Source organism: Hyla sarda, chromosome 5 (genome assembly GCF_029499605.1).
Source record: "Hyla sarda isolate aHylSar1 chromosome 5, aHylSar1.hap1, whole genome shotgun sequence".
Taxonomy (NCBI): domain Eukaryota; kingdom Metazoa; phylum Chordata; class Amphibia; order Anura; family Hylidae; genus Hyla; species Hyla sarda.
The window spans coordinates 316401164-316429111 of record NC_079193.1 but is presented as its reverse complement, the minus strand read 5'-3'; the positions used below and the strand labels follow the sequence as shown (position 1 = coordinate 316429111).

Here is a 27948-nt window from a genome sequence, read left to right as displayed (position 1 = left end):
CGTTAGCTGTGAACCCAGCCTAGGGGTCAGGTCGGTAGAGAGGTTTGTGTTACAAAGGCCATCCAGATGTTGAGGAAAGGTGTATGTAAAAGGAATACATATCAGTGACTGCCATTGTATTAAGAGTTCTAAAAAGTATGAAGAGCATCGCTAAAAAGACTTACATTTATGATGCGTTTTAAATAACTGAATGTAGAGGACTGAGGAAGATGATACCAGAGCTCCGTGCAGCATTAGATAAAACTGAAGCTTTTTATCTGGAAAATAAATCCCAGCGTGTACAAAATGATCATCACTCGCACACCCATCTGGTGTTACCATTTTCTGAATAACTTCTGTTAATATCCAAAAATCTGGCACACCCTGGAAAGCACAAAAACATGTAACAAAAATACTGCATCTGGATTATCCTGCTGGGCTTAAGGCTTGGGACAAAACAGGGACCACAAATTTTTAGGAGTTCACAGCTCAGCTGGTCCTTTATTTCACCATATAGATCTTCACCACCAAACCTAAATGGGCACTCTCATTAAAACTAATTTTTGCTATTGCAATCTTTCTAATGTACTTTGTTTAAAAAAATAAGTTTTATTTGTGTTTAAAAAAAGCTGCCACTAGATGTCTCCCTACTTGTCCAGAGCACATTTCCCCCTATCTCCTGCACAGACTTTGGACTCCTGCTGGCCTGGCAGAAGTCCAGAATCAGGAGTGTGTGTGCAGCCTTAGCCAATCATAGCTCACCTCACACACTGAACTGCTCTGGGCTGTGTGTAGCACAGTGAGGGAGGAAGTTCTCCCCTGTATGGCTTCAGATGATGTCACACCTGCTGGTGAACGCCCCTTCCCAGTTTGTGAATCTGGCTGAGACTGAGCAGAAAATACAGAGCAATATCAAGGTAGAAAACTAAAAAATAATAAAAATAAAGGCAGGGGGGGGGGGGGGGTTATCATGATGGGGCAATAAACTGGAAGGATTATAAAATTTAACAAGATCATGACAGGTACTCTTTAACACTTTATTCCACAAAGTGAATATGCATCTTCATCTCTGGAGATGCTACAGGGACAAACAGAAGACTGTATCAGTGGGGTCTTGTGATATAAAGGGTCTGCGGCTGTATATCTTCAGCTCCTGTGGACACTAATGGCAATATAATACCAAGAGAGCCCAACAGAATCCAGATGTCATAACTCTCAGAAGTGTGCTGCCGAGGTGTCCGCCACAGGACCTCCAGTGATATCACCTTCTGACATCAGCCATAGAGTGTGCGGTCACTGCTATAATCTGTGACATTATCTGTAGAGATGAGCGAACTTGCAGTAATTCAATTCGTCACAAACTTCTCGGCTCGGCGTTTGCTAACTTTATCCTGTATAAATTAGTTCAGCTTTCAGGTTCTCCGGCGGGCTGGAGACTCTCTCCTAAGACTGTATCCACCTTTTCCAGCCCACCGGAGCACCTGAAAGCTGAACTCATTTATGCAGGATAAAGTCAGCAACTGCCGAGCCGAGAAGTTCGTGACGAATCGAATTACTGTAAGTTCGCTCATCTCTCATTACGTGTTCTGACCAATAGGAAAATCTCTTCAGGTCTTACCCGAACAACCCCGGTGCACAATCTGTGAGGTGATCAAATGATGACAATTGCATTCATGACTGTGTACTAGAAAGTTTAAGCATTTTAATGCTGAAGCTTTATTTACAAACAGAGAATCCCTTAAGGTTACATTCACACGTACAGGATTAGAAGCTGTGCTCAGTCATTTAGTTTGGATTGAAATCTGCAGCAGAAAATCCTGTGCATCAAATTCGGACATCAAATCTGCATACATGTGAACGTACCCTAAAGGGGTATTCCTTTAGGGGATAAGTGTCTGATCGTGAGAACAAAAAGGGGGAACCAACTTTCTCTGCTAAATGGAGCTATGGGTTGGAACACGCACCCAGACACTCCATTCCTTCTCTATGGAGGCAATCGATATGTAAAGCATTCAGCTATCACTGGTGGCTCCATAGAGAGTGAATGTGATAGTGAGGATCCTAGCAGACTCCTTGTAACAACAGGCTACACCGATATGTAGAAGGACCAATATCAGACCACAACGTGCAAAATGACAAACGGATTAATTTGATAAAACAACACGTTTCAAAAGGCGTCTACCTTTCATCATCAGGTCTACTGACAGGATGAAGAAAGGTGGGCGCCTTTTGAAACACGTTGTATTATCCCTTTGTTATTTTGCATCTTTAGGTCCGATATCTGTCCTTCTAGATATCTGTGTAGCCCATTGTTACAAGGAGTCTGCTAGGATCCTCTTCATGGTATACTTACCAATCGTTCCCTTGGGAGGTTGGCACGGGGCGCAGGCTGCAACCACTGCTTCTTTCAGATGTACATGCCTACTCAGCTCTCTTATGGGACTCTGGGCTCGGACACCCGTTCCGAGGACTGTGAGTGGCTCATTCATTGTGACAGATTTTTCGTGCCCTTTGCCCGAACTAGGATGGGTATTGAATATAGCTATTCCAAGGATATATTATTGTGATTGTATACTCTGTAATAGTGGAATGTGGGTGTCCCCGTGGGGAGGTCTCACTTATTTGGGATTCCCTCCCTGGTTTAGGGATGGGTTTTAGAGTTTTTCCTTCCCTTCCTGTATTTTATTTGTTTTTACTCTGTGTGCTCTGTGCAATATTTTTATTTATCTTGTAAAATTTAAGAATCATATATGATGATGGGATATTTTTTCTGGTTTCTTTCTAATGTGTTTAATATAAAGTGCTAAACCTTGGTAACACCCATGGGGTTTAAGGGGATGAGCCCACTATTTGTGTCTTTAATCAACACCTTAAGGTGAGTGCCTTTCTCCTTTTTATCGTACCCTATTATCACTAAGGTCCACTGCACTAGGGAGCATTGTACCCTATTAACACTAAGGTCCACTGCACTAGGGAGCATTGTGCCCTATTAACACTAAGGTCCACTGCACTAGGGAGCATTGTGCCCTATTAACACTAAGGTCCACTGCACTAGGGAGCATTGTGCCCTATTAACACTAAGGTCCACTACACTAGGGAGCATTGTGCCCTATTAACACTAAGGTCCACTACACTAGGGAGCATTGTACCCTATTAACACTAAGGTCCACTACACTAGGGAGCATTGTACCCTATTATCACTAAGGTCCACTGCACTAGGGAGCATTGTACCCTATTATCACTAAGGTCCACTGCACTAGGGAGCATTGTACCCTATTAACACTAAGGTCCACTACACTAGGGAGCATTGTACCCTATTAATACTAAGGTCCACTACACTAGGAAGCATTGTGCCCTATTAACACTAAGATCCACTGCACTAGGGAGCATTGTACCCTATTAACACTAAGGTCCAGTGCACTAGGGAGCATTGTACCCTATTAACACTAAGGTCCACTACACTAGGGAGCATTGTACCCTATTAACACTAAGGTCCACTGCACTAGAGAGCATTGTACCCTATTAACACTAAGGTCCACTACACTAGGGAGCATTGTGCCCTATTAATACTAAGGTCCACTGCACTAGGGAGCATTGTACTCTATTAACACTAAGGTCCACTACACTAGGGAGCATTGTGCCCTATTAACACTAAGGTCCACTGCACTAGAGAGCATTGTACCCTATTAATACTAAGGTCCACTGCGCTAGGGAGCAATGTAACCTATTAATACTAAGGTCCACTACACTAGGGAGCATTGTGCCCTATTAACACTAAGGTCCACTACACTAGGGAGCATTGTACCCTATTAACACTAAGGTCCACTACACTAGGGAGCATTGTACCCTATTAACACTAAGGTCCACTACACTAGGGAGCATTGTACCCTATTATCACTAAGGTCCACTGCACTAGGGAGCATTGTACCCTATTATCACTAAGGTCCACTGCACTAGGGAGCATTGTACCCTATTATCACTAAGGTCCACTGCACTAGGGAGCATTGTACCCTATTAACACTAATACAATACAGAAATTTAGGTGCACTACTGTGGTAGATGTATATAGTGACATTGGCTAATCCCTCAACACTGATGTTAAAATTGAGACATTCGCCAGTGTATCCTTATATAAAGGACACACCAGAGCCCGCACACCAACGCCAAGGTTTCTCAGATGGCACGGGACCTAACGCTAACCTACCTGTGCGTAATAAGCAAAAACCAGGGGCCAGTGGGCAATTACAGCAGCACTAGGTCGACATGCAGCCTGCTCCCAGTTCCCTCCAGCGTGACTAAGCACACATACAATGGAAGGGGGGAGAGAGGCTACAAGCCCCACCCAAGTTGGCTGATATAGGTGCATGGCCTCACAGGTGCAACCCTAATGCTGCCTGGAAAGTGTTCAAGGCGCATTAACATATGGAGTTTACACACCTCCACGTATAAATTTACAAACAACAACAAAAAACGTGGTCTCAAATGGCTGGAGGTGCTCAACCCCAAATGCAGTTGTGCATATATACTGGGGGAGCAGATCCTGCCCTTGTAGTCCGTTGCTAGGGGCGATCCCCAGCATAAAAATGCATACAATGGAGGATGTCTGCAGCGGACTACAAGTGCCACAATAGAATCCTACACCAGATAGAATCCTACACCAGCCATTTGAGACCACGTTTTTTGTTGTTGCCTATTAACACTAAGGTCCACTACACTAGGGAGCATTGTACCCTATTAATACTAAGGTCCACTACACTAGGAAGCATTGTGCCCTATTAACACTAAGATCCACTGCACTAGGGAGCATTGTACCCTATTAACACTAAGGTCCACTGCACTAGGGAGCATTGTACCCTATTAACACTAAGGTCCACTACACTAGGGAGCATTGTGCCCTATTAATACTAAGGTCCACTGCACTAGAGAGCATTGTACCCTATTAATACTAAGGTCCACTGCACTAGGGAGCATTGTACCCTATTATCACTAAGGTCCACTGCACTAGAGAGCATTGTACCCTATTATCACTAAGGTCCACTGCACTAGGGAGCATTGTACCCTATTAACACTAAGGTCCACTGCACTAGAGAGCATTGTACCCTATTAATACTAAGGTCCACTACACTAGGGAGGGCCCCTTTTGTTCTTTTCTTCTTGCAAGTACCTGATTCATAGAGAATAATTGGAGGGCATGTCGACTGACCATTCCATACAAAGCGAGGTCCCTGTTCTCGTGATGGAGGTTAAACTCTCCACGATCAGACACTTATCCCCAATCCTGCGGTTATAATATAAACTCGTCACCTATTCACAGGATAGTATCTGAACAAAGGGGTCCAACCAATGGGTTCCCCACCAGTCACAAGAGCGGAGGTCCCTTGTTCCCCAAGTAAATGGAACGGTAGTGTCCATGTTTGACCACCACTTCATTCCTTTTCTAGAAGACTTACGAAGACAGCTAAGAGTCGTGTTGCAAAACTACAACTCCCTGCATGCCCGGACAGCCGAAGGCTGTCCGGGCATGCTGGGAGTTGTAGTTTTGCAACAGCTGGAGACACACTGTTTGAAAAACACTGCTCTTATTACCACTACAACTCTACTGCCATCTTTGCTTGAGGTAGAGATCACCTGATATTGGAAGGTTTGCCTGACAGTGTTTTGGTTCCATATAAATGTACTTTTCTAATCCATAACTCCATAGATATAAGCCGGGAGCCCTTCCAGCACATCTTCTTTTACACAAGCCCTTTCCATAGAGGTCAGGCCCCATGTCACCTACTGTCAGTAACTTTCCCGGTTAGAAGCGGCTGCAGCATTTCAATAAAACAATATGTGGCGTAGTGCTGAATCGGCTGCTGTATAATAAGCCCGAGCGTCGCTTTTACACTCCAGCTCTGCGCATCCAGAATGAAATATTGATTTTTACCGCTACACTAAGGTATAAATTACTGGAATATCCTCCAAATGTTGACTCTGTGTAATTTGGTCAGGGGAGAGGTAACACTACACCTAATATTGTCGCCATCGCCCTGACAACCACTCCGGCTTATTCAGAGTCCCTTTTTTTTTTGCATAGTTCCCGGGTTTTTAAAGTAACGTCTATTCCGCGCTCACGTCTGCGGCTGTGCGGGCATCGGTGCCTTCAGTAGGAAATTATCTTGTAATTAAAATGGGATTGTAATTATTTTACATGGATAGAGTCCCAATGCATATCTCTCAAATTATACATTCATTAAGCTGTGCGCACATTTACTTTACGAAATATTCTTAATTACAAATATCCCTCGGTTTCGTGTATAGAGCGGTATGTGCCCAATACTTACCCTTAAAGGGGTACTTGGGTGGAAAACTTTTTTTTTAAATCAACTGGTGCCAGAAAGTTAAACAGATTTGTAAATTACTTCTATTAAAAAAAATCTTAATCCTTCCAGTACTTTTTAGGGGTTGTCTACTACAAAGGAAATTCTTTTCTTTTTTAGATTTCTCTTCTGTCACAACCACAGTGCTCTCTGCTGACCTCTGCTGTCCATTTTAGGAACAGTCCAGAGCAGCATATGTTTGCTATGGGGATTTTCTCCTACTCTGGACAGTTCCTAAAATGGTCAGCAGAGAGCACTGTGGTCGTGACAAAAGAGAAATCCAAAAAGAAAAGCATTTCCTCTGTAGTATACAGCAGCTAATAAGTACTGGAAGGATTAAGGTTTTGTAATAGAAGTAATTTACAATTCTGTTCAACTCTCTGGCACCAGTTGATTTAAAGGGGTACTCCCGTGGAAAACTTATTTTATTTTTTTGCATACTACAGAGGAAATGCTTTACTTTTTAGATTTTTCTGATGTCATGACCACAGTGCTCTCTGCTGACCTCTGCTGTCCATTTTAGGAACTGTTGTGAGCAGCATATGTTTGCTATGGGGATTTTCTCCTGTTCTGGACAGTTCCTAAAATGGACAGCAGAGGTCAACAGAGAGCACTGTGGTCATGACATCAGAAAAATCTAAAATGTAAAGCATTTCCTCTGTAGTATATAGCCCCTAAAAAGTACTGGAAGGATTAAGATTTTTTAATAGAAGTCATTTACAAATCTGTTTAACTTCCTGGCACCAGTTGATTTAAAAAAAAAATAGTTTTCCACGGGAGTACTCTCCAGGCGGTAGAATTGCAGGTGTAAAATTTTTTTTTTTTAATTTCACCTCAAAATACCATTACAGAACTGCTTAATTTTGGAGTACAAAGCATACGATTTGGCCACGCGGCGAGTGTTTTCAGCTATATAGTTAAGCCTAATACCACTGCAGTAACTAAATACACAGAAAACATAACTATATACCTGCAGCATAAAAATGTGTGTGTGTATATGTGTATATGTGTATATATATATATATATACACATATACACATATATATATATATATATATATATACACATATACACATATACACACACACATATATATATATATATATATATATATATATATATATATATGTGTGTGTGTATATAATTTATAAATTTTTTTATATTTTTTTCACCAGGCTGCTGTACGCCGAGTTGCCAAGCAACCCGTTGACTTTCTATTTAGATGAACAGCATTGCTATTACTTTACATGAAGATAGAGGTCACAGGTAGCACTGTCTGCTGCCCAATATACTGCTGTACGGGGATTGTTGTAGATTCCCCTGTGGACCACAGAGGCTCAGCCAAAATTAAATATATATTCCCCTGCATTGTCTTGGAGCCGAGATTGTTCGGTAGTGGGGGGCCCCGGAATTTGTAATGGTAGTCGTGGTGGACGTATATGAGGAACTTGGGGGCAAAAGGTGTTACGTTCGTGGTCCATTCAAATGTACTGGATGTTCATGTGTTTAGCTTCATTGTCTGCGGCAGATTCTATACCAGTGTTTCTCAACCAGGGTGCCTCCAGCTGTTGCAAAACTACAACTCCCAGCATGCCCGGACAGCCAACGGCTGTCCGGGCATGCTGGGAGTTGTAGTTTTGCAACAGCTGGAGGCACCCTGGTTGGGAAACATTGCCCTATATGTTTAACTGTAGTCATGAGAAGGCTTCCAGCTTATATATACAGTGATCCCTCAACTTACAATAACCTCAGGTTGCAATATCTTTAATATACAGTGGTCTTTACTGGATCATTGTAACTTGAAACCAGACTCGACATACAATGCTACGGACAGTCCAGATCTGTGAAATGCGTCAATGGCTGGAAGATCTGACCAATCAGAATGGGCATTCACTGTTAAAACCCCCGTATTACTGAAGTGCATGCACTGACTGGCTGTATGGTAGTGCCTGTAGCACTGAATGGGATTCACACACTTGGTTCAGGACTAGAGATGAACGAACTTACAGTAAATTCGATTCGTCACAAACTTCTCGGCTCGGCAGTTGATGACTTATCCTGCATAAATGAGTTCAGCTTTCAGGTGCTCCCGTGGGCTGGAAAAGGTGGATACAGTCCTAGGAAAGAGTCTCCTAGGACTTTATCCACCTTTCCCAGCCCACAGGAGCACCTGAAAGCTGAACTCATTTATGCAGGATAAGTCATCAACTGCCGAGCCGAGAAGTTTGTGACGAATCGAATTTACTGTAAGTTCGCTCATCTCTATTCAGGACCTATATGTTCCCTTTAGTTTCTAAATAATATTTTGCACTGATGATGACTAAAGATATTAAAACTCAACTTTTAAAAATAGAGCATATTACATAACATAACTACGGCCGCCATCTACTACCTACTGATCCACTGTATCTGGACGTAGTGATATTTGTCGCTTTGATGTCAGCAAAACAAATAATTAGCATTCGTACATTGGTTGCACTCACCCCTAGCAGCAGTCCAGGTATTGCACATTCCCCTTATTGCAACGTCCAGGCAATTGGATGTACTAGGATTATTGCACCATTCCCTTATGCAGAGTGTATAGCATATAGCATGAATCCGGGGTAACTGATAATGACCTTGTTCACGTTCATAATTCACTATTGCGTTTTTGCTGTATTAAGGATATAGACTGCCCACAAGTCTTCACATTAAAGTGCTCCTGTGCATATTAGCAGATAATCTCATGTGCTTCCACTGAAAGCAGTCTCTGACAAGTTCACTCTGACCACAGTCTATGTATAGGGTATTACAGTACTTCATCACTAAGGTGCAGTGCATGTACAGAAAAATAAACCTGTCTCCCAGGTACTTGCTTCACCGGTCAGGAGATGTTAGGTTGTGATTCAACGCGTTTCACTGTCCGTTCATCAGGAATCGCTGACAAAGGTTTCATAAGCAATTATTTTGCCCATAGTTGGCTGGCGTTCAAGGCTTCTGATGGCGGCCGTGCACTGCCAAGGTGTTAATATGCACCTTTTATCCTATCCCTGGTTTGAAACATAGTTACATAGTTAGTATGGTTGAAAAAAGACATACGTCCATCAAGTCCAACCAGGGGATTGAAGGGAAGGGTGTAAGGGGATAAGGGAAAGGGATGTAGTTTTATAATTCTGCATAAGCCCTCATGCATCCGGTCCCGGCACCAATAGTGTACGTGCCGGGGCCGTAGATGCAGGAGGATTGGCTGTTCGGGATTCACGTTTACAAGCGTGCACTGCAAGCCTCGCTTACAGTGCCGTCTACCAAGCAACCTAGTGGCGTGCGTGTCAGGCCTCGTTTTCGTCCGCGCTGTCATTTCCACGAATACGCGAAGAAGGGTAAGTACTACATCCTGCCAATGACGGGCATTTATGGCTTACCACCGCTTGTTCACAGCATCATTTGGAAATAGGATATATTCTACCATAAAGCACAATTGGGGAGATTTATCAAAACCTGTGCAGAGGAAGAGTGGTGCAGTTGCCCATAGCAACCAATCAGATTGCTTCTTTCATTTTCCACAGGCCTCTTTAGAGGCCTGTGGAAAATGAAAGAAGCAATCTGATTGGTTGCTATGGGCAACTGCACCACTCTTCCTCTGCACACAGGTTTTGATAAATCTCCCCCAATATGATCCAAACTCCTACATAGAGCATATAGTTACAACTGTTTACAAGATGAAATACAGTTTGCACGCTAGCTCCATCCCACACTATTTAGGTGGACGGGTTGTATTATTTTGCTTAGAGGAAAGTCCACTCTGCTTCTCTCTGCAGAATTAATTTGTCCCAACTTCCTCCCCTTGGTGACTGTTTCACTTCTTCTATCACTTGCACCAGGAGATCTTTACTGCACTGGCTATGATGTTCTCTGAAGTGAGTATCTCTCCCATTCACAATATCCCCCACGTGCTCCTGTATCCTTTTCCTTAATGTTCTGATGGTTTTATCTACCTAGTTTTTGGAGCAGGAGCACGTGAGAAGATATACCACCCCAACTGTACTGCAGTTAGCGAAATGTCGCTTCGTGAATTCCCGTCCCGACACTTCACTACGAAACGTTTTACCTGCTTTGATGTACCTGCAGATTGAACAGTATGAACAGGGGTATGTGCCTATCGTTTTACTGCTTATCCAGGTTACAGGGCGTATAATAGGGGGGAAATAACTACTTGTCAGATGGTCCTTTAAGTTTTTTCCCCTACGCTAGGGGATTTGGGGCTTCTCATTAAGTATTTCTCCCAAGATGGCATCTGATTTAAGAATTTTCCAGTTGTTTGAGATGATTTGTCTAATCTCCTGTGACTTTTCATCATATGTCCCCACTATTCTGGGTGACTCCGGGGTTTCTTCATTTACCTCATTGTCTTTTTATGCGACCAAGAGATGTTCACGATTACTCCTAAGTGCCCTGGCATAAGCCTGTTTTAGAATCCTATTTGGATACCCTCGATCCCTCAATCTGCTTCTCAATTCTCTCCCTTTGATTTTAAATTCTTCCATTGTGGAACAGTTTCGATGTACTCTTAGGTACTGTCCCACCGGTATCCCTCTCTTCAATGCCGGTGGGGGACAGCTACCCCATTGTAGTAGAGTGTTCGTCGCTGTATCCTTTATATGTAGCGTTGTTGAAATGCTATTATCCGTGTTGATGGAGATGTTGAGGTCCAGGAACACCAGATTATAGGGGCTTATGGAGTAAGTGAATTTTAAACCCAGGTTATTGACGTTTAAGGTCGACACGAACTCTTCAAAATATTGTTGGGTGGAGGACCAGATCAGGAAGATGTCGTCAATAAACCGTAGCCATAAATTAATATGGCAGACAAATGGCGACATAGTCTCTGTGAACACCACTTGGTCCTCCCACCAGCCGGTACAGGTTAGCGTAACTGGGGGCGCAGGGGCTCCCCATCGCTGTACCTCGCTGCTGGTGAAAGGACTTACCCTCGAAGAGAAAATAGTTTTTCATCAAAACAAACTGTAAAAGTTCCATCACAAAAGCATTGTGTTTCTCAAAGTGTACACCTCTAGTGCTTGGACTGCCTCACGCCCCTGCTGATGGGGTATGGACGAATAGAGGGCCTCCACGTCAAGGGACGCCAAAAAGCTACCTTCTTCCACGTGGAGGCCCTCCAGCTGGCTCAGGACATCCGTGGTATCGCGTACATACGATGGCAGTGCGTACACAAAGGGTCTCAAAACACTATCAATATATTGACTAGGGCCTTGGGTTAAATTATCGATTCCCGACACTATCGGGCGCCCACGTAGAGGTGTGAGACCCTTGTGAATCTTGGGTATGCTATAAAAAGTTGCCACTTTTGGAGAATTAGGTTTTAGATACAAGAGTTCCTTTTCATCCAACAACTTGTTGTGCTTAGCTCTCGTGAGGATCTCTGTTAGCTCCTCACTATAGATTCTGGTTGGATCATTAACAAGTAATTTATAACAATCCCGGTTATCAAGTATCTCCAGGCACATCTTTCGATATGTCTCCCTGGTCATCACCACTATGTTCCCACCCTTATCGGATGGTTTGATGACCAGGGAGGCATCTTTTTCCAAGTTACGCAATGCCCTTCTTTCCTCATATGTGAGGTTTTGGTAGTGCCCCCTACAGTACAGGGAGGTACTACATGTTCTGTACTATTCTTTACCTGTGCCAGGGTTAGCTGCTCCTTTGGACACCAGGTAAGGGCGGCTCCGTGTTACTTTTTTAGGACGCTGTGGGTACTGTACCTGAAGAAGCTCCTGTCCTCTACAGACATTTTTCTATTTTTGGATGGCATTTTGCTTCAGAAACAACTCAACTGAAAAACATGTGTGCTAAAAACAAACCATTTCAGAAAAATGCCACAAAAAGTGCATGAAAGAAACGTGAAGCACAAAATAAAATGCCATGTTTTTAGTTTTTTTTTTTTAAGCAAAAAGGACTAGATCCTGACTGTCAGGCTCATCCACTATCACCAATTAATATCTAATGCAGTGTTTCCCAGTTGTTGCTAAACTACAACTCCCAGCATGCCCGGACAGCCAAAGCTGTCCGGGCATGCTGAGAGTTGTAGTTTTGCAACAGCTGGAGGAGCTCTGGTTAGGAAACACCTAACAGGAAACAGAGCAGTGCTGCCACCTTGTGGCCACATGTATTATACCAGCTAAAGAAGTCAATATAAAAAAAATTTCAATGCAAGATCTTAAAGAATATGTGTAAGGATATAGGCCGACATTTATCATTGTCATTAGGCTGCATGCACACCACGTTTTTGCTATACAGTTCCCGTATACGGTTTCAAGTTAAAAACCGTACGGAACCATATAGAAAACCGTATGCATTGATTTAACATTGTAAACCGTATGTCAAACGCATCATCCGGTTTAGTCCATTTTGCGTCTTATACAGTTTTGTCAGTTTTTTTTACCCGTACCCAAAACCGTAGTCTACCACGTTTTTTGGTCCGGGTGGAAAAAAAAACGTATTAAACCGTATGTATTTTTTTTTTTTAAATGGGAGTCAATGGGAACTGTACAGAACCGTATGTGTGTACGGCTCCATCTGGTTTTCACCATACGGTTTTTGACTTTGCACAGTTTTTTTCTTGGAATTTCAATCAAACAAGTGAAACTTTATTCAAAATGGAGTGAAAAGTTACGTTTTCTTAAAAAACGGATGCAACCGGACATCATTTTTCAAACCGTATACGTTTTTTTTTAATATGGGTTGAAATTTGTACACACGTTTTGATATAGTTTAGTCCGGTTTTGAACAATTCATTTTTCATCAAAAACCTGATACGGGAACTGTATTGTAAAAACTTGGTGTGCCTGCACCCTAAGACTATGTTTATAGAAAAGGCGCAAAAAAGGCTCAAGCAGGGTTTATTTGCACCTTTTTTGCGCCTTTTGGTTTACACATTTCTGCTGATTTTTTGTTCCAATCCACTGATTTTGGCAATACACATGATATGGAAGGGTTTTATCAACTGCGCCTTTTTGTGAAAAGGCACAAAAAAGGTGCAAAGCCTCTGAAAAGTCTCTAAAACTACACCAGGCCAGACTTAGCTTAGCTTTTTGGTGTATGTGAAGAGAGAAATTCTGAAAATGTGACCTGCACAAAATGTATCAAATGTTCTGTGACCATTTATTAAATTATTAAATTTGGCGCTCCTACACATTACCAGCACACACAAAAAGGTGTAGAATAATGCTTCACTTACACCTACAATGATAAATGACGGCCATAGTGTGGATATTTTGGGGATTCTTTATAGATTTTATCTTTATAAATCACCAACATATTGCACTCTGTATATGACTAGTATATGAGCCAATGCTATATCGATGAGCCAGCGGTGATAACGTAGAATAAATCCCCTTTCATTCTGTCATTTTGCCACCTGATGAGAATATGGATCTTTTGAAGATTTTCAACGATCTATGTTCTTCTTAAAGGGGTACTCCGGTGAAAAATCGCTTTTTAAATCAACTGGTTCCAGAAAGTTAAACAGATTTGTAAATGACTTCTATTAAGAAATCTTTACCCTTCCAGTACTTATTAGCAGCTGTATGCTACAGAGGAAATTCTTTTCTTTTTTAATTTATTTTTTGTCTTGTCCACAGTGCTCTTTGCTGACACCTCTGTCCGTGTCAGGAACTGTCCTGAGCAGCATAGGTTTGCAATGGGGATTTTCCCCTGCTCTGGACAGTTCCTGATACAGGCTTCAGGTGTCAGCAGAGAGCACTGTGGACAAGACAAAAAAGAAATTCAAAAAGAAAAGAATTTCCTCTGTAGCATACAGCTGCTAAAAAGTACTGGAAGGGTAAAGATTTTTTAATAGAAGTCATTTACAAATCTGTTTTAACTTTTTGGCACCAGTTGATTTAACAAAATGTTTTCCACCAGAGTACCCCTTTAAGCAAAATGCAGGGATTTACTCTGCTTTTAGTAAGAATTATAAACAGAGAATATGGCCTGTGCCTAATAGTGTACTGACAATAGATGTATTGGGTGAAGAGAATATGTTCAGAGGTTTCAATGTCCTGTGCTTCTTCTTTTGCAGCAGAGACTCCAGTGATACCAATGAAGCCTCGGTGTGAACAGGACCTCTGCCGCTGACCATGGCCCCGATCTTACAGAGAATAGCTGGGAGCTGGGCGCTCAGCAGTGAACAAGTGCTCCTCATCTCATATGGTGGGGTGGCCGTTGTATCTACCTTACTGGTCATCACTGTCCTCATCTTCCTCTGCTCCAGCTGTGACAGGTGAGATCATTCAGGCTTCTAGGGTACTTTGCCATAAGGGCACAACCACACCTAACCCTACATCACCATTGCTTGTTTCTGACACGTTTCCCACACATGCACACACATTGTCAAGGATAACAAGAATGTGCATGAAACGCATCAGAAACACAAGATATGGGGCTTGACGATGTAGTGTTTCATAGCGCGTTTTAATGCATAGTTTTTACGTTTCCTCAGCATAAGCAGCACGCACCTGGCCTGGTGCAGATCTGTGCACTCCAAGAATGGAGGAAAGCTGAGAGACGATGGCCGGCATTTATCATTGTAGTGTACATGGAGTATTTTTCTACACTTTTTTTGTGTGCTGGTAATGTGTAGGAGCACCACATTTATAAAATGGTCACAGAGCAGGTCACATTTTCTGAAATTTCTCTCTTCACATACACCAAAAAGCTAAGCTTAGTCTGGGCTGGTGTAGTTTTAGAGACTTTTCAGTGGCTTTTCACCTTTTCACAAAAAGGCGCAGTTCATTAAACCCTTCCATATCATGTGTATTGCCAAAATCAGTGGATCACAACTCAAAATCAGCAGAAATGTGTAAACCAAAAGGCGCAAGAAAACCCTGTTTGCGCCTTTTTTGCGCCTTTTCTAGACACAAAAACTGTCTAAAGACAATGCTAAATGTCGGCCCTTGTTTTTCTATCAAAACCACACCTAGCAGACTCACTGCAGATTCTCCGCACATAAACAGTCATGACCGTAAATGTTGGCCCCCCTGAAATATTTCTAGAAAATGAAGCATTTCTCACAGAAAAGGATTGCAGTAACACATGTTTTGCTATACACATGTTTATTCCCTTTGTGTGTATTGGAACTAAACCAAAAAAGGGAGGAAAAAAAGCAAATTGGACATAATGTCACACCAAACTCCAAAAATGGGCTGGACAATATTATTGGCACCCTTAACTTAATATTTGGTTGAACACCCTTTGGAAAGTATAACTGAAATCACTCGCTTCCTATAACCATCAATAAGCTTCTTACACCTCTCAGCCGGAATGTTGGACCACTCTTCCTTTGCAAACTGCTCCAGGTCTCTCTTATTGGAAGGCGCCTTTTCCCAACAGCAATTTTAAGATCTCTCCACAGGTGTTCAATGGGATTTAGATCTGGACTCATTGCTGCCACTTCAGAACTCTCCAGCGCGTTGTTGGCATCCATTTCTGGGTGCTTTTTTTATTTTTGGGGTCATTCTCCTGCTGGAAGACCGAAGATCTCGGATGCAAACCCAGCTTTATGACATTCGGCTGTATAGTGCGACCCAAAATCCGTTGGTAATCCTCAGATTTCACCCAGTGCCAGAGGCAGCAAAACAACCCAAAACATCATTGAACCTCCACCATATTTCACTGTAGGTACTGTGTTCTTTTCCTTGTAGGCCTCTTTCTGTTTTCGGTAAACAGTAGAATGATGTGCTTTTCCAAAAAGCTCTATCTTGGTCTTATCTGTCCACAACACGTTTTCCCAGAAGGATTTTGGCTTACTCAAGTTCATTTTGGCAAAATGTAGTCTTGCTTTTTTATGTCTCTGTGTCAGCAGTGGGGTCCTCCTGGGTCTCCTGCCATAGCGTTTCATTTCATTTAAATGTCGACGGATAGTTGGCGCTGACACAGATGCTCCCTGAGCCTGCAGGACAGCTTCAATATCTTTGGAACTTGTTTGGGGCTGCTTATCCACCATCCGGACTATCCTGCGTTGACACCTTTCATCAATTTTTCTCTTCCGTCCACACCCAGGGAGATTAGCTACAGTGCCATGGGTTGCAACTTTCTTGATAATGTTGCGCACTGTGGACAAAGGCCAATCTAGATCTCTGGAGATGGAATTCTAACCTTGAGATTCTTGATATTTTTCCACAATTTGGGTTCTCAAGTCCTCACAGACAGTTTTCTTCTCCTCTTTATGTTGTCCATGCTTAGTGTGGCACACACAGACACACAATGCAAAAGTGAACTTATCTCCTTTTTTATCTGCTTTCAGGTTTGATTTTTATATTGCTTACACCTGTTACTTGCCCCAGGTGAGTTTAAAGGAGCATCACATGCTTGAAACAATCTTATTTTTCCACAATTTTGATAGGGTGCCAATAATTTTGTCCAGCCCATTTTTGGAGTTTGGTGTGACATTATGTCCAATTTGCTTTTTTTCCTCCTTTTTTTGGTTTAGTTCCAATACACACAAAGAGAATAAACATGTGTATAGCAAAACATGTGTTACTGCAATCCTTTTCTTTGAGGAATACTTCATTTTCTGGTAAAATTTGGGGGATGCCAACATTTACAGCCATGACTTTATGTTATATGTAGAAAATATGCAACATTTACAGTAGCATCAAAGTCCATGCAGAAGGCTTAGATATGTGGATTTGAGATCTGTATTATGTCAATTTATGTTGCGGAAATGCTGCAGATTTTCAAAATCCAACAGAATCCCAAAATAGTAGATTTTTAAATGGTCACTCTCATTAAAACAAATTTTTGCTATTACACTCCTTATGGTAAATAAAAAATATTTCTAATATACTTTGTTTTAAAAAAAATTAAGTTTTCTTTGTGCTTAAAAAAAAAAGCTCAAGAGCACATTTTCCCCCATCTCATAAACAGACTTTGGACCTAAGCCCAAACACAGGAAGTGCAGCCTGGAGTGCTGAGGGGGGGGGGTCCAGCCAACAGCATACGGCAGTTAAGTGTGAGAGGAGCTATGATTGGATGAGGCTGGACACACCCCCCTCAGCACTCCAGGTTGCACTTCTTGTGTTTGGGCTTCGGTCCAAAGTCTGTGTATGAGTTGGGGGAAAATGTGCTCTTGAGCTTTTTGAAGCACAAATAAAATATAGAAAACTTAATTTTTTTAAACAAAGTATATTAGAAATATTTACCATAAGGAGTGCTATAGCAAAAATTCGTTTTAATGAGAGTGACCATTTAAAGACGTTGATGGAGATGAGTAAAAACTGTCTTATTCTTACACGGTGCAAATTTAGCCTAGACAGCCTACAAATGCGCCCTATTTATCCCAGTGTCTCAGGCTGTTTGAACACGTTTTTAAAGGGGTTATCCAGGAAAAAACTTTTTTTATATATATCAACTGGCTCCAGAAAGTTAAACAGATTTGTAAATTACTTCTATTAAAAAATCTTAATCCTTTCAGTACTAATGAGCTGCTGAAGTTAAGTTGTTCTAAGTGATCTCTGGTTACACGTGTCTCGGGAACTGTCCAGTTAAGAAGCAAATCCCCATCTCAAACCTCTTCTACTCTGTGGAGTTCCCGAGACAAGCAGAGATGTCAGCAGAGAGCACTGTTGCCAGACAGAAAACAAAAACTCAACTTCAGCAGCTGATAATTATTGAAAGGATTAAGATTTTTTTAATAGAAGTCATTTACAAATCTGTTTAACTTTCTGGAGCCAGTTGATATAAAAAAAAAAAGTTTTTTCCTGTAATACCCCTTTAATTGAAAAGAAAAATAGCCAGCACAACTACCTAATACACGGGTGCACGCTGCTGTGACAAATACAGGGTATACAAAAAAAGAAGGTTGCAGCAGCACACTTGGTCAAAAAATGGAGGCTCTTAGCGCACTTTTTGATCAAAACGTGTACCCCCCCCACATCCACCAAGCGGTATACTCTGTATTTGTCACAGCAGCATGCACCCGTGTATTAGGTAGTTGTGCTGGCTGTTTTTCTTTTTTTTTTGTGCGACCTAGAGGGAATGGCACAGGAGGTATTTCAAATTGATAATGAATCCAGCATGTCAGCCAGTGAGAGGCTATATGCCCAGCAGAGGTGAGTGTTATGAGTGTTAGGCTCAGAATGTGTGTTAGGGTCCCATCCGAAATGAGGCCACCTCCACGTGGTGGATGGGGGAGACGCGTTTTGATCAAAAAGTGCGCTAAGAGTCTCCATTTTTTGACCAAGAGTGCTACTGCAACCTTCTTCTTTTTTAGTATACCCCTTTAATTACAACTGTCATGTGCAAAACACATGCTGCTGCTGGCCACACATTGCATTAGGACAGTGTTTCCCAACCGGGGTGCCTTCAGCTGTTGCAAAATTACAACTCCCAGCATGCCCGGACAGTCGAAGGCTGTCCGGGCATGCTGGGAGTTGTAGTTTGCAACAGCTGGAGGCATCCTGGTTGGGAAACACTGCATTTGCGCATAACAGGTAAAATCCAGGCATCTCTTTCCTCTGACTTTAGGGTTCTTTGTATCGATAAAAAAAATGTATTAAAAAAAGAAAAAAAGTTTTTGTAAGGCGTCCAGGGTCCACTATGTTTCGGGGCTGCACCGCCTCTCTCCACTCATGTCATGTCTACTCTTCACACAGCGAACCATTTTTATTTGTCCCGCACATTCTCTATTAACTATGAAAAAAGAGCTGTTAGTAAAGTCAGGGAGTGAGCGAGCTCTGTCTCTAGATCTTACAATGTGCAGTAATTCAGAGGGGTTCTGACACTTGCACCATCATACACATTGATGGCGCATGCGCTGGGACAATTACATAGGGCTGATGCAGGCAGACAAGCTCGTGTGTCAATCAAGAGAAGGATGACGTGTCAAGTGCATAACAGAAGCAGGGAGAGGCAGCCCTGAAGCAAAGTGGACCCCAGGCCCTGAAGCATAGTGGACCCCAGGCCCTGAAGCATAGTGGACCCCAGGCCCTGAAGCATAGTGGACCCCAGGCCCTGAAGCATAGTGGACCCCAGGCCCTGAAGCATAGTGGACCCCAGGCCCTGAAGCATAGTGGACCCCAGGCCCTGAAGCATAGTGGACCCCAGGCCCTGAAGCAAAGTGGACCCCAGGCCCTGAAGCATAGTGGACCCCAGGCCCTGAAGCATAGTGGACCCCAGGCCCTGAAGCATAGTGGACCCCAGGCCCTGAAGCATAGTGGACCCCAGGCCCCAAAGCTGTTTATATGGATATAAAGCACCCTTAGGTCAGAGCAAAGGTATGCCTGGATTATACTTCTCAAGCCCTACTGCAATGTGTGGGCAGCTCAGCAAGTGTTTTGTACATGGCAGATGCCCTTTAAAAGGGGTACTGCACTGGGAAAAAAAATTTTTTAAATCAACTGGTGCCAGAAAGTTAAACAAATATGTAAATTACTTCCATAAAAAAAAATCTTAATCCTTCCATTACTTATCAGCTGCTGTTATGATCCACAGGAAGTTCTTTTCTTTTTGAATTTCCTTTCCAGTCTGACCACAGTGCTCTCTGCTGACACCTCTGTCCATTTTAGGAACTGTCCAGAGTAGGATAGGTTTTCTATGAGGATTTGCTCCTACTCTGGACAGTTCCTAAAATGGACAGAGGTGTCAGCAGAGAGCACTGTGGTCAGACTGGAAAGGAAATTCAAAAAGAAAAGAACTTCCTGTGGATCATAACAACAGCTGATAAGTAATGGAAGGATTAAGATTTTTTAATAGAAGTAATGTACAAATCTGTTTAACATTCTGGCACCAGTTGATTTAAAAAAAAATGTTTTCCAGTCGAGTACCCCTTTAAACTGTCTACTCTAGGTCTAGACCATCTATTGTTTGCTTTATTGTTATGCTTAAAATGCGTGGCAGAATTTGGCACATCTGAACACTGCCCCCTTTTCACCAAAGTGAAGCCCACTTCCTAATAAGCCAAAAGCCCTACCTCTTTTCCAAGCGAGGAGGAAAAGTGTCTCACACACATGTGCTGAAAGTCATATAGGACAGTTTTTGGCACAAATTGCACCAGAGTTTTGCCCTTAGAGAAGGAATGGAGTGTTGGTCATTCCAGGGACAATTTGTTCCCGTTTTTAGGATCAGCAGTGGTCCCCATCGATCCTGAGGATAGGGGAATAACTTAAATTGGCACTGTCATATACAAAAACTTTTGATATGTTGTAAACCATGTATAACCAATAGGTTTTGCAATTGCTTTCATTAGAACATTTTCAGTATTTCATGCTGAAAAAGCCAAACAACTGCCCCCCCCCCTGCCTGCTTGGACACATACTAGTCCTGCTGTGTCCATGCGTCATCACCTATGTCATGGACACACTTCCTTGATTGACAGCTGTGTGTGCAGGGCTCAGGGCTGGAGGAAAAATCCTCCCACTGTCAGCTTGTGTCCCGCTACTGTCAGTGAGGACAAGCTGGGAGTTGTAGTTTTGCTAATGCTAGGGGAGATGTGAGCAGACATCATACTGAGGGAGGGGGCGGAGACCTGCACAGTGAGGTCACGCCCCCTTCCTTTGAGAGGAATTCAGACTAGTGAGCTAAATAAAAGAGTAATAAAATAAATAAAGGTGCTAGACACATAAAAATTAGATGTACATGGTCAGGATTAGGTACTGAGTGATGCATTAATGTATTTTTGTTGGATCTGACGGGTACGCTTTAATGAGATCGAAAAACACTTTTTAGGATAGGTTGTTTTTTTTTTTTGCATTGTTGCATTTTGAAAGTCAGGAAAAGAAAATACATTTGAAAAACCACATTACTTTTTACCAGTATTTGCAATTAGTTGTGTAGCTTTTCTGACCTTGAATATGAAGTAAAAAAAAAAATAACAAACCCAAAAGCAAACAAACATGACAACCCACTGCTGCTGCTAATTCTGTCCAAAGAGTTTCCATTTTGACTCCTCACTTTCATTCCCTTTCTCTTGTCATGTTAATCATGAAAGGGGTTGACCTAGAAGCAGTAATGGCCCTACCTCTAATGTCCCCCGAAACTCCACTTCCGCTCCTGGTTGTCTCAGAAGTATACTATTCCAAGATGGGAGGGGGCCAGTGCTTGTCCTGATCATCGTGTGAGAAGGAAACAACGCCCACATGCCATGTCCAATAACTGCATGATGTTGGGACGACATCTTGCATCTTTTGGACATAGCGTGTGGGCGTGGTTTCACTCGTGTGTGATGATCGGACCCGCCCCCTCCCATCTTATAACAGTATACCATCGCAGATGAGTGCAGAAGTGTTAGGATTGTTTCTGCTTCCTGGACAACCTCTTTAATTAAATTAGTAATTACTTGTTTTTCAGAAAGCCATGATTGACCATAGGCTTGGTCTGGTACTGCAGCTCACCCCAATTCACTTGAACTTTGCTGGAGTAACAGTCTGAGACCATGCATATGGCATACCCTGTTTTAACAAACAAAAATCACTTTGAACACCACATGGTTTTGTCCAATATTCAATGTTGATTAATTCCCATATATATTTTAGTAGAAGGATATACACTGCGCCAAACCCCTGCATAAGGCTAAAAGATAAAAAATGTTGTCACCTCTAGAGGGAGCTTGTGAGCTTACTCAATATAGAGTTGTTATTATTGAATTTAATGTATAAACTGTATGCAGTGAGCTCTGATGCCTCCTCTAGTGGTGTCTGAAGACAGAATTGTCTCACTTCCAGCTGTGCTGGGGATATGGAGCTCCTTCATTCAAGAAAACAAAACCCTAAATTAGTATTAAATGGGTACTCCGGTGAAAAACTTTTGCCAGAAAGTTAAACAGATTTGTAAATTACTTCTATTAAAAAATCTTAAGCCTTCCAGTACTTATTAGCTGCTGAATAATACAGAGGAAATTATTTTCTTTTTGGAACACAGTGCTCTCTGCTGACATCTCTGTCCATTTTAGGAACTGTCCAGAGCAGCATATGTTTTCTATGGGGATTTTCTCCTATTCTGGACAGTTCTTAAAATGGACAGAGGTGTCAGCAGAGAGCACTGTGGTCATGATGTCACCAGAGAGCTCTGTGTTCCAAAAAGAAAATAATTTCCACTGTAGTATTCAGCAGCTAATAACTAATGGAAGGATTAAGATTTTTTTTAATAGAAGAAATTTACAAATCTGTTTAACTTTCTGGCATCAGTTGAGTAAAAAAAAAAGTTTTCCACGAGAGTACCCCTTTAAGACATTACTCAGCTCAGGCATTATGGCTGTGTGTTCAAGACTATATTCTCAATTCTGACTTTTAATGGTCTTTAGGGCCCATTTCACACTACAGGTATCATCCTGCTTTTTTACTTCCGTTATTTTACAGTAACGGATGAAAAAAAGACTGGATTAAAAAACTGGTAATAACGGATGATAACTGATGACCATCATCCATTATTTTTAATGGATTTTTTCTTAAAAAACCTGATGTTTTTCATCCGTTATCATCCGTAATCATCCCTTATAACCAGTTACATCCGTTTTTTTTAAATCAGGTTTTTAACCCTTTTTGTAAAGCTGTAATGAGCATGCTCAGTGCAAAAACTGGATGTTAAAAAAACCTGACAATAACTGATGATAATGGATGTTTTTTTTGAACATCCGGTTCCCATAGACTTCAATGTAAAATTTTAACGTCCGTTTTTTTCACCATTTTTTTTTTTTTTTTTTGCCGGACCAAAAATTAGTGCACGCACTGTCTTTTGTGTCGGCAAAAATAATCGACAAAAAACTGACATGCCTGATGCAAAAGAATGTTAAAAAAAATCCAATTGACATGAATGGGATTTTTTGAAGGACATTTTCAGGACTTTTTGCCGGGAGTAATAACGGAGGTTTTTTTACAGGATGATACCTGTAGTGTCAAAGGGGCTTAAAATGGGTACTCTGGTGAAAACCTTTTTTTTTTTTTTTTTAAATCAACTGGTGCCAGAAAGTAAAACAGATTTGTAAATAACTTATATTAAAAAAATCTTATTCCTTCCTGTACTTATTAGCTGCTGAATACTACAGCAGAAATTATTTTCTTTTTGAAACACAGAGCTCTCTGCTGACACCATGAGCACAGTGCTCTCTGCTGACATCTCTGTCCATTTTAGGAACTGTCCAGAACAGAATATGTTTGCTATGGGGATTTCCTTTTACTCTGGACAGTTCCTAAAATGGACAGAGATGTCAGCAGAGAGCACTGTGTTTCAAACGGAAAATAATTTTGTGTGTATGTAAAAAAAAAGGAATAAGTCCGGTAACTCACCGTTCATGCGCTGACTGCTGCGAGGCTCAAATCATATTCATGAGGTGGAGATCTGTGTGGGAAGCTCAGGAGGCGATTAACCGGTTGATTTAGTGCAAAAGCACTTCGTCCGGCCTCTCTGTAGTTTTCCACTGTGGAATTCAGCAGCTAATAAGTACAGGAAGGATTTTTAATAGAAGTAATTTACAAATCTGTTTAATTTTCTGGCAACAGTTGATTTAAAAAAAAAAAAGTTTTTCACCGGAGTTCCCCTTTAAGTTAGGAATTCGGATTTTGACTATTTTTAGAGCGAGGCTATGTGGTAGGAATGTATTCAGGCAAAGCATACATAATGTAATATCTTTCTCTGGTCTAAGGGGATTTTGTTGGTGCAGAACCCCTAATGAATATTCATAAGCAGCCATATTAATGAACCCTGATGAAATTGTGAAAGATTTCCATGTAATTTATATAAAGAAACTAACCTTCACATAATGCTCTATATATTCCTACAAATACAGTACCAGCATTAAGGACAGATGTTTTGGCTGCCAGCCCACCACATAATCCAATCATTCAATTATACGGTCCCTTTGTTTGATTTATGACAGTCGTGATAAAGGACATGGGAGATTTTCACTGCACCCTACACTGTAGGTTTTTGTAAAGTTTGCATATCCAGAATTATATTTTAATATTTGTTGTTTATTATGTCTCCTATTTTTTGTATTCCAAAGAGGGAAGAAGAAGAATCATCATCATCAAAATGGTGACCATGAAAACCTCATGAATGCAGTAAGTCAGAGAATAGTGATTTTAGGGACACAATGGCCCAGATTTACGAAGATTATTTAGTTTTTATAACATTCCTATGATTTAGGGGTTTTCTTTTGTATTCTGTCAGATTTACTATGTCCACTCCAGCGTTTCCCAAGCAGGGTGCCTCCAGCTGTGGCCAAACTCCAACTCCCAGCATGCCCGGACAGCCAAAGGCTGTCCGGGCATGCTGGTAGTGGTAGTTTAGCCACAGCTGGAGACACCCTGCTTGGGAAACACTGGTCTACTCCTTGGCTGGTGTGTCTGGTTGGTTTTCCTCCAACCACATTAAAGGGGTACTCCCGTGGAAAACTTTTTTTTAATTTATTTATTTATTTATTTATTTATTTTTTAAATCAACTGGTGCCAGAAAGTTAAAAAGATTTGTAAATTACTTCTATTAAAAAATCTTAATCCTTCCAGTACTTTTTAGGGGCTGTATACTAAAGAGAAATCCAAAAAAAGAAATGCATTTCCTCTGATGACATGACCACAGTGCTCTCTGCTGACCTCTGCTGTCCATTTTAGGAACTGTCCAGAGCAGCATATGTTTGCTATGGGGATTTTCTCCTGCTCTGGACAGTTCCTGAAATGGACAGCAGAGGTCAGCAGAGAGCACTGTGGTCATGTCATCAGAGGAAATGCATTTCTTTTTTGGATTTCTCTTTAGTATACAGCCCCTAAAAAGTACTGGAAGGATTAAGATTTTTTAATAGAAGTGATTTACAAATCTGTTTCTGGCACCAGTTGATTTAAAAAAAAAAAGTTTTCCATGGGAGTACCCCTTTAAAGTTTGTCAGCTATGTGCAAAGTAACTGCAGCAATTTCAGCCAAAACAATAGGAAAACCCTTAGTAAATATCTCGACATGACAGAAATGCAAAAAATAATAATATATATATATATATATATATATATATATATATATATATATATATAAATAAAGTGTTGACTTTCTGATCAGGGCCAATATGGGAAAGGTGTATAGACTGTATTGCAGACAAATTATTTTTATTTCTATTATCCTTCCTATTGACTATGCCGGTTTTGTATTATAAGCATACAGAAAAACAGACAACAAACAAGGAATAATAGTGTGTAGTGCAAAAAGAACTACCGTAACACCCCCTTAATAAGTAATGCCCACAAATACTGCTAGACTCCGAATATAAATATGAACCAAAAAAGCAGAAGCAATTAGAGTCATTTATAAAGATATAAAAACATGAAATTTATTGGTATACATTAAAACCAAACACACATATAGAGAAAAGATACATCAAAAATATGTAGCAATACTGGATACCCTGCATCAGGGATGTAAATCAAGGGGTAGAACACATAACATTATGGTAAATCAAGTACATAGGCATGGGCACCAATCCACACAAAAAAGGTAGAGATAATCCAATACAGTGTACATAAGGTGCTACATGCTGGCATTCATATCAGACACCAAAAGTAAAGTGCATAATGAAACAATAGTAATAAAATGATACCCTCAAAAGGCCAATGTGGTCATAGGAATAATGCAGGGACCGGGATGCAGCCACTCCAACGCGCGTTTCGGCATGCTGACCTTCATCCGGATAGGGGTATTTTTGAGAATTTAGTTTTCTATTTAATAGAAATTATATACCGTTTTTTCCGGGGTATAAAACAACTGGTATAAGACAACCCCCCAACTTATACAGTTAAAATATAGAGTTTGGGATATACTCGCCGTATAAGACTACCCCTCTACCACAATGTACGGTACCTTACCAGCGATTGGCTGGTTGTTGTACACAAAACCTGTTTGGATTGGTCAGCTTTTCCTGCCTGCCCAGCCCTCCCTGTCTCCAAGACTATCAGAGCGGTACATGCCTCTTTCACCCGTGTGGCCTGCCCTTGTATCCTATTACCGTACCTCCTTCTCTGCCTCTCAGATCTCGCACATGCGCCATTGTTCCCCCCCACATTAGGTTGTCAGCGTAGTTCCCCCCACATTAGGTTGTCAGCGTAGTTCCCCCCACATTAGGGTGTCAGCATAGTTTCCCCACATTAGGTTGGCAGTATAGTTTCCCCACATTAGGTTGGCAGTATAGTTTCCCCACATTAGGTTGGCAGTATAGTTTCCCCCACACTAGGTTGTCAGCATAGTTTCCCCCACATTAGGTTGTAGTTCCCCCACATTAGGTTGGAAGGGAGGAAAAAAAGCAAATTGGACATAATGTCACATCAAACTCCAAAAATGGGCTGGACAAAATTATTGGCACCCTTAACTTAATATTGGCTGGCACATCTTTTGGAAAAAATAACTGAAAGCACTCGCTTCCTACAACCATCAATAAACTTCTTGCACCTCTCAGCCGGAATGTTGGACCACTCTTTCTTTGCAAACTGCTCCAGGTCTCTCTTATTGAAAGGCGCCTTTTCCCAACAGCAATTTTAAGATCTCTCCACAGGTGTTCAATGGGATTTAGATCTGGACTCATTGCTGCCACTCCAGAATTCTCCAGCACTTTGTTGCCATCCTTTTCTGGGTGCTGCGGGAAGACCCAAGATCCTCAACGCAGACCCAGCTTTCTTACACTGGGCTGGTCAGTGCGACCCAAAATCCATTCGTACTCCTCATATTTCATGATGCCTTGCACACATTCAGGGCACCCAGTGCCAGAGGCAGCAAAACAACCCCAAAACATCATTGAACCTCCACCATATTTCACTGTAGGTACTGTGTTCTTTTCTTTGTTGGCCTCATTCTGTTTTCGGTAAACAGTAGAATGATGTGCTTTACCAAAAAGCTCTATCTTGGTCTCATCTGTCTGCAAAATGTAGTCTTGCTTTTTTATGTCTCTGTGTCAGCAGTGGGGTCCTCCTGGGTCTCCTGCCATAGCGTTTCATTTCATTTAAATGTCGACGGATAGTTCACGCTGACACTGATGCTCCCTGAGCCTGCATGACAGCTTGAATATCTTTGGAACTTGTTTGGGGCTGCTTATCCACCATCCGGACTATCCTGCGTTGACACCTTTCATCAATTTTTCTCTTCCATCCACGCCCAGGAAGATTAGCTACAGTGCCATGGGTTGCTAACTTCTTTATAATGTTGTGCACTGTGGACAAAGGCAAATCTAGATCTCTGGAAATGGACTTGTTACCTTGAGATTGTTGATATGTTTCCACAATTTTGGTTCTCAAGTCCTCTGACAGTTCTCTTCTCCTCTCTCTGGTGTCCATGCTTAGTGTGGCAGACACAATGCAAAGACCAAGTGAACTTCTCTCCTTTTTATCTGTTTTCAGGTGGGATTTTTATATTGCCCACACCTGTTACTTGCCCCAGGTGAGTTAAAAGGAGCATCACATGCTTGAAACGATCTTCTTTTTCCACAATATTGAAAGGGTGCCAATAATTTTGTCCAGCCCATTTTTGGAGTTTGGTGACATTATGTCCAATTTGCTTTTTTTCTCCCTTTTTTTGGTTTAACTCCAATACACACAAAGGGAATAAACATGTGTATAGCAAAACATGTGTTACTGCAATCCTTTTCTGT

General features: G+C 41.6%; 1 protein-coding gene across 8 annotated transcripts in view; it reads left to right on the top strand.

Annotated features, from left to right (window-relative positions):
* PAG1 (phosphoprotein membrane anchor with glycosphingolipid microdomains 1) overlaps positions 1–27948 on the top strand; it is a 264608-nt gene that overhangs the window by 226257 nt on the left and 10403 nt on the right. For 7 of the 8 annotated variants that reach the window (XM_056522227.1, XM_056522222.1, XM_056522220.1 and 4 more), the window contains 2 exons: positions 14420–14620; positions 24335–24392. In XM_056522227.1, the coding sequence (XP_056378202.1) occupies positions 14478–14620; positions 24335–24392 (201 nt within the window). In that variant the 5' untranslated portion in view covers positions 14420–14477. Of the gene's footprint in view, positions 1–10108; positions 10236–14419; positions 14621–24334; positions 24393–27948 lie in introns of those variants that run through there. The other variant, XM_056522228.1, reaches the window with a different exon arrangement.